The following is a 7,729-nucleotide window of genomic DNA, read 5'->3' as shown; positions in this document are numbered from 1 at the left end:
TGACATGCTTCCACTATATAAGATCTTCTGAAACCAATCTGCTAGTGATTCCCAGAGTAAATACAAAACATGGGAAAGCAGGATTTAGTTACTATGCAACAAATAGCTGGAATAAACTTCCTGAAGATTTAAGACTTGCCTCAACTTTGACCACTTTTAAAACAAGACTGAAAACTTTTATGTTTACTTTAGCTTTCAGCTAAATCTTAACTACATTGCACTTTTAACTTTTGCACTTTTTATAATGCATTTTTAATTTAATTTTTCTTTTCTTTTAGTTCTTCTATTTTATTTCATTTTATTATTTCATTTATTGTATGACATGTTTTTATGTGAAGCACTTTGTGTCTGCCTCGTGTATGAAATGTGCTATATAAATAAAGTTGCCTTGCCTTGCCTACTATGTACATTCAAAAGTATGGTATAGGTCTGGTCAGGTAATAATAATATAGTAACAAGTATGTTACAAGAAAAAGAAAATCAAAGTACACTTCCATTCTCTTTATCTATATAATGTTAAAACTGTGTGTGTGGCTATGTGTGTTTCTGACTTGTGGCTGCCAGCCTTTGATTCGTTGCCACGACAACACCCGACCCACAAACGCCCTGATTATTTCCATTTCGGTAGAGATTTCACGTTTCATTCCAAGTATCCACTCCTCATTAAATTTTGTCGTGTTTATGTACACATTTTTAATCAAATCCTTCTTCTCCCCCCCCCACTACTCATTTTGTCACCTCCTGCTGGCCAGCGGCCATAACGGCTGCTGGCGCCCGCATCTCGCCTCAAAGACGCCATTTAAAAACAGCCGCACTGCTGATTCCTGAGCCGCTTGAGTTGGAGGACGTCCCCCGTGGGGGCTACGGGTAGGGAAAGGCTGCAAAGGGTCTGCACTTGGGTCTAGTTTCTTTTAAATTACAAAATCCTAGAGCAGAAAGGATATATTATGTATCTATTTTTCCCCTCTTGATGTTACTGTGTCTACCTTCAAAGGTGTCAAACAGATCGATTCAATTCTTTGTCAACTTACCTTGCTGTGACTGGGCACAACAGAGATTGATGATTGAAGATTCAAGAGGAAAAGACCCACGCTATGGCCATGTCATGATCATTTTTGGTCCTTCACAGAAAACATGCTTGCATCAATCTGCAGTGTGGTTAAGCATATATGTTACCATGGTCCAGGATTCATTGACACAGGTTGATCATACACTGAATAACCCAACCACATTTTTGTTTGGAAGTGGAAGGAAATAATAGAAATTGCATTGATTGCAACATGTAAAAAGAGTTGAGAAACTATTATAATTTTGCTGCATGTCATTGTGGTATATATCATGTCTTGATTGGTGAATATGTTAGTTTGTGACTTTATTTGAAGCAGAAATAATATGTGAATACTTGAGCATAATTCCGACTGGTAACTACGCACTCCATCCGACCACCTAAACTGTAATTCGGCAACCTACAAAGCTGCCTAGGTTGCCGGACAGTGAAAAAAAGTTAAGTGAGAGCCCTGTCGGTCGACGAACGCTCACGCCTCGGCTCGGGTCTCCCAACAATTCCCGAGAGCTTCAGTCGCTGAACTCTCGGGCCTCGGGTCTCTGCCCCCCCCCCCCCCCCCCCCCACCCGTTGAGGGGACGGGACCCCCTTGCTCTAGTAGACATTAAAATTAACTTCTAATTGAGCTCTAACCTATTCTATTGGATATGTTTAAAAATATTATTCTTTAGAATAGGATACTAAATTTACCAGCTATTTTCAAAACAATCTAGCCTTTGGGACAACCCCAGTTCATTAAAGACCTTTGAGCCATGAAAGTATCATTTTAACCCAGCAAATCACTTTGCAGTTATGACATTTGTCTAAAAAAGTTTAAGTAAAAACTAAACAGACTGCTAGAGTTTGTGTTCTTGTGCAGTGGGCCAAAGCAAGAACCAAATAAATTAATTTAGATTTTGGATCTGTGTATCAGCTTTGGGGAAATAATTAAAAACACTTACAAGCAGCTATAAAAATCCACTGTTTGTGACAACATTTATAACAGAAACCTTTTAGCTTTTGCATCAAAAGAACCAGCAAAAATTGACAAGATTTCCAGGATGAAGTACATGGATGAAGACATTTTTGGGCAACCATCTGAGGTTTGAACACAGAAGCACTGGTTTTGAATAAAAGCAAATCCTATCCCAATGGAAGCAATAATAGACACAAAATGCTGGAGTTAGGCAGCATCTCTAGAGAAGGAATGAGTGACGTTTCGGGTTGAGACCCTTCTTCACTCTCAACCCGAAACGTCACCGATTCCTTCTCTCGAGATGCTAAGTTACTCCAGCATTTTGTGTGTATCTTCCATTTAAACCAGCATCTGCAATTCTTTCCTACCAATGGAAGCAATGATTGGTTTCTCAACTGCTGTAAAAGCAGAATTCCAAATTTACTGCATTTGTAACAAATTGTCACACATTCCTTCTCTGCAGAGATGCTGCCTTTCCTGCTGAGTTACTCCAGCATTTTGTGTCTGCCTTACTTTAAATGATTGGCTCTATTGTATACAGCTACAGGGATGACTGGGATTAAATTTATTTTCAAAAAATGTCCAAATTTCAGTAGGGCCCTTTTGATAACTTTTAGGCACAACTTGTTTTTGTTCTACCAGACTGTATCAATTATTCAATTATAAAAACTATACAGCTGACATTCCAAGCAATGAGACAGGCTCATTTTCAAACCCAATCCCATCTCAGTTTATTTAATTTGCCAGTTATAAATTAGTTCACCGCAGCTTATTCCTCCAGTGTAAATTCACATCCAAATTTTCAGTTTAAAAAAAATTGCAGCAGTAACATTTACTCTTGGCCAACCTCAGGGATTTCCACCCAATTTTTATAACTACAGGTGCACAACCTTTTATCCGAAGATCCAAATAACGAAAACCTCCGAATAGCGGACATTTTTTCGGTCCTTGAAGAAAGGTCCTTGAAAACGTTCACCGAGGGCGGCCCGCAGAGGTGACAGCGGAACCTCCGGTCGGTCCTCGAAGAAAGGGGAACTAAATCCCCATTCATAAAAGAGAAGGTGAGGGTATATTGCGCGGGAGGGTTAATAATTGACAATATGCTGCTGCCTGCCGAGTTAAAAAGTTCCCACGGTAGACTCACGATACAGTGTATCGCGAGTCTTGCGTGGGAACTTTTTAACTCAGCGGGCAGGCAGCAGCAGATTGTCGCTCCCTTCAGTTTCACCCCACCTACACCCCACTGCTTCCCGGCCATGTGTGTGACCCCTTCCCTCCCCTCTCCAGCTCCCCGCTCATTGCACCGGCGCGGGGGCTTTGCACTGTCTTCACGTCGGCGATACCAGCAGGTCAGTGCCAGTCACCGGAGACGTCAGGACCAACGGGACACCGACCCCCAGGCCCACTGCAAGCACGGAGATCCCAGAGACCCACAGCCAGCAGCAGCCCAGCCCCGTTCCAACTCCAGAGGAAAACTGCAAACTGGCCGGAGACGTCAGGACCACCAGAAGCCGTTCCCCGAGCTGCGCCCCCTCATCGGGACACCGACCCCCAGGCCCACTGCAAGCAACTACAGAGGAACCTGGGTTGCGGATGACGGGGCGCAGCTCGGGGCGTCGTAGGGGCCCATCGGGGAGCGGGTTCCTGTTGGTCCTGACGTCTCCGGCCACCTGCCATCCTCGGGGAACTGTACCGCCCTTGCAGGAGAGTGGGGTTGTTTGCAGTTGCAGAGGGAGGGGGCAAGGGCAGTACAGTTCCCAGTCTCAGCTCCAGTCCAGGGGGGTGGCCGGAGACGTCAGGACCAACGGGACACCGACCCCCAGGCCCACTGCAAGCACGGAGATCCCAGAGACCCAAAGCCAGCAGCAACTCCAGCCCAGCCCCGCTCCAACTCCAGAGGAACACGTTGGGGCAGAAGCTGATGGTGTGCAAGGTACGTCTTGTTCTTGGAGTGGCGGATGAGGGTGCGCAGCTCGGGCTGTGGGCAAACTGCCACTTGTCGCCGTAGCTGCCCATCGGGGAGCGGATTCCTCTGGAGTTGGAGGGGGAGGGGGGTATTGTGCTGTTTGATCGCCCCCTGCTATCCCAGGGACAGGGAGACACAGCGGCTTTTTAGACTGGTGGGCAATCACTTCCAAAGTTCTGCCCAGAGTCAGTACACCTCTCCCACACTGCATTTCATACAAACATTTATTCTGCAAGAAAAAACTACATTGAAGACTCAAACTCGCGACCGAGTAACTGCCAGGATCGAGGCGCAAACTCGCGACCTAGCTCGGGGATTCAAGAATCCCCGAGCTAGGCCGCCTAAGGGCATGTAGCCCTGCTAGGGTGACATGAGTGCGAGAGGTGATTCAATGCTGCGGGCACATTTACAAATTCAGGAATTCATCCAACACACTGCATTTCATACAGACATTTATTCTGCAAGAAAAAACGACATTGAAGACTCAAACTCGCGACCGAGTACGCTAAAAAATTTCCATTTCGAAGGCCGACAAATTCTGAATTACGAAAAGTGTCTGGTCCCAAGGCTTTCGGATAAAAGGTTGTGCACCTGTATGGTCATCTGTCCTGAAATCTGGCTATATTCAAACAATCACTGTACAAAACACAAGAAACTGCAGGCAGTGGAACCTTGAGCGAACAAACATGATGCTGGAGGAACTCAGTGGATTAGGCCGCATCTGTCCAAGAAATAGACAATGACGTTTCAAAGGTACACAAAAATGCTGGAGAAACTCAGCGGGTGCAGCAGCATCTATCTTCTTCAGTCTGAAGAAGGGTTTCGGCCCGAAACATTGCCTATTTCCTTCGCTCCATAGATGCTGCTGCACCCGCTGAGTTTCTCCAGCATTTTTGTGTATCTTTGATTTTCCAGCATCTGCAGTTCCTTCTTAAACACAATGATGTTTCAAGTTGAGACCCTTCTGGCTGCACAAAAGAAACTTGGCTTAAAGTTAGAATCAGCTGCAACGTCTTGCTTCCTAGTCTATCACATCCAGGGTTACTAAAAGTCTGCTATTTTCAATCAACATGCTGCCTCCAAATTGCACATGTTGACAGAAAACTTTCCACACCATGACTCGTTAGTTAACCCCTTATCCCACATATTTCAAGGAATAAAATAATTGTAACCAATAATTACACCACCGCTTTGCCTCCACAGCAGATCCTTAACCATTTCCTTTCCTCTCTTCAGCAACTATTCAGAACCAGCCATCAAACATCTTACCAAAAATGTTATTCACAATTATGCCACTTCGGCTCAAATATACCGAAGCATTCAATGCCAAGCACAATCCTGTCATTTTCTAGTTTACATGAAGAACCATTCACTCATCTTCCATTTCCATCTCAGCTCATCTTTACGGCTCTAAATTTAAATGTAATAATTGTTCAAATCACACTATGGCTTTACTCACAGCCATCCTAAAAATAAATCCCACCCCACTTGCACACTTCCTTTCTTTCCCTTTCAAGGCACTAAACTCAAATTCCCTCTCCTTTACAGAGACACAGGGCGTGGATTTGAGGAATAAAGATCAGAGCATTTAATAGGATGGGAATACATGGGATAAACTTCACTGGGAAATGAGGCAGCATCATCTCTTAAAATAATTGCTCTATGCACCCTTGGATGTTAAGTGGAAGCACCAAGAAAAATATGCAAACTATACAAGTGTCCAAAATGTATTTTCTAAGTTTGAGACCTCCTAAATCCTAAACTAAACTAAATTTAAAATTATGCCAATTATTAAACCAAAATAACTTTTATTAATCATAATTTTTTATTACATTTTGGGACAAAAAAGGGGAAAGCAAACCAGCTGGTCTATACTTGGAGTGACAGTTAAGACCAGTAAGTCCAAAATTGCAATAGTATACTCCCAACCCCCACCCTCCTATTATTCTTTCTCTCATGCCCATCAAATGACTTTTCTTGTTGTATTCAAATCTAAACAGTGATAATTTGCAATAGCCAATTAACCTACCAAATGAGGCGCTTACCAACAAAGCAGGAAAATTCCGTAAAACAATTTATTTACCAATGTGAAATATACACTCTACACATTTAACGGTAGCGACGGAGCTGCAGTGTGTTGCGCCTCCTCCATGCTGCATGTCGAGAACCTCCAATGGTAAGATGGTACTTGTGACCCTTGCCCAAACCACGACTCTTCTTGCCAGCGGATGTCAGCCCACGCATCTCCCTGTGTTTGTGCACAGGCTTTGTGATCCATTGGGTATCGGGGTTGCGTCGGATAGCTTTGTGGAACGGGTCAATGAGGACAACCTCAAAGAACTTGTATGTGGCATCTTCGCCTACCCAATAGGAGGCAAGAACTCTCAGTCCTCCACAGTGACGACCAGCTCGTTCCTTAAGGAAAGAAACGAGAGAATGGTCAACCAAACAGTTTATCCCAATTCAATTATGACTTAAAGGCCCTCAAACAATAATATTTAAACAAAGGGCTTTCAACGCAATCACATCCTCAAATAGAGACCAATAACAGACAATGCCTCTAAATTACTTATATGTAGTGGCCATTTGGCTTGTTTTGCATGTCATTAATGATGCATGTGTCTTTAAATTTTAGACTGCCCGTTATATTATGGGTGGGATTTATGACGTATTTTGGGGCTAAGTTTCTTACACAGAAGCTTAGTTTTTAGTTTAGTTTGGGACCAGCATGGAGGTCTACCCTTCGACCATGCGAAGCGTAACGGAGAAACGAGGAGTTTTCTAACCTTTACAGCGATAAACTGGAGTTCGATGAAGATTATAGTGTTCGAGTTGGAAGAAATTTGGATGTACCTTATTGTTTTTCATCAACAATAAAGAATTTATTAATCAAAAGACTGTTTTGAAGATTTATCTGGGAATAAGCTCTGAAGGTCTATGACGGAGAGCTCGCATGCGTACGGAGACATTCCCCTTAACCATGTAGTCCATTTAGCGGCTAGAGGGAGTAATCTCTTGAACGACATAAAAATCTGCCGCTACATTAAGAACAAGCTCACATTTAATTGTAACATTTTATTTGTTCACCTTGATACTTGCTGCACCTGCTCTGCAAGCACATCTTCGGTCCCTTTATCTATTCTATCAATATAATTCATAAAAAAGAAATGAATTTACAAGACACAAAATGCTGAAGTAACTCAGCGGGACAGGAAGCATCTCTGGAGAGAAGGAATGGGTGACGTTTCTGGTAGAGATCCTTCCTCAGAGCCCTTACTCTGAGGGTCTTGATCCGAAACATCACCCATTCCTTCTCTCCAGAGATGTTGCCCGTCCTGCTGAGTTACTCCAGCATTTTGTGTCTATCTTCGATTGAAACCAGCAACTGCAGTTCTTTCTTACACAACGAATCTACAATATCTGCCTCATGAAATTTCTTCCAAATACAAATACTTCCACGTTAGTCACTCAGTGACCATGAATAATTTTATTGAATACTCTATAACCAGTGGAAGAACAAAAAAATAAATCCTCTTTGCAAACCACTACATCAAGGCTCTAGGGAACACATCAAGTGGATTTTACCAAGCTGTAGGTAGTGGTCGTAGATGTTCAAAGTAAGATATATTGTACTGAAGGTTAGCAAATTATGCATGATTCATCACCATACCTCAGCCACAGATTGGAGGCTACGGGCAAACTTAAGCTGGTTGACACCATGGTGTACTGGTTTACCATAGGTGG

The 7,729-nt window shown here is 43.2% G+C and overlaps 1 protein-coding gene across 1 annotated transcript in view; it reads right to left on the bottom strand.

The window, feature by feature from the left end:
- Positions 1–6,042: 6,042 nt before the first annotated feature.
- Positions 6,043–7,729, bottom strand: part of rpl15 (ribosomal protein L15) — a 3,945-nt gene continuing 2,258 nt past the window's right edge. The window contains exons 3-4 of the mRNA XM_033046875.1: positions 7,656–7,729; positions 6,043–6,400 (exon numbers count right to left, since the gene is read on the bottom strand). The exon at positions 7,656–7,729 is cut by the window's right edge and continues 63 nt beyond it. Coding sequence (XP_032902766.1) covers positions 6,095–6,400; positions 7,656–7,729 — 380 coding nt within the window. The 3' untranslated portion in view covers positions 6,043–6,094. The remainder of the gene's footprint in view (positions 6,401–7,655) is intronic.

Source organism: Amblyraja radiata, chromosome 2, assembly GCF_010909765.2.
Source record: "Amblyraja radiata isolate CabotCenter1 chromosome 2, sAmbRad1.1.pri, whole genome shotgun sequence".
Taxonomy (NCBI): domain Eukaryota; kingdom Metazoa; phylum Chordata; class Chondrichthyes; order Rajiformes; family Rajidae; genus Amblyraja; species Amblyraja radiata.
Note: the sequence above shows the minus strand (reverse complement) of the source record. Positions and strands in the feature narration are given on the sequence as shown.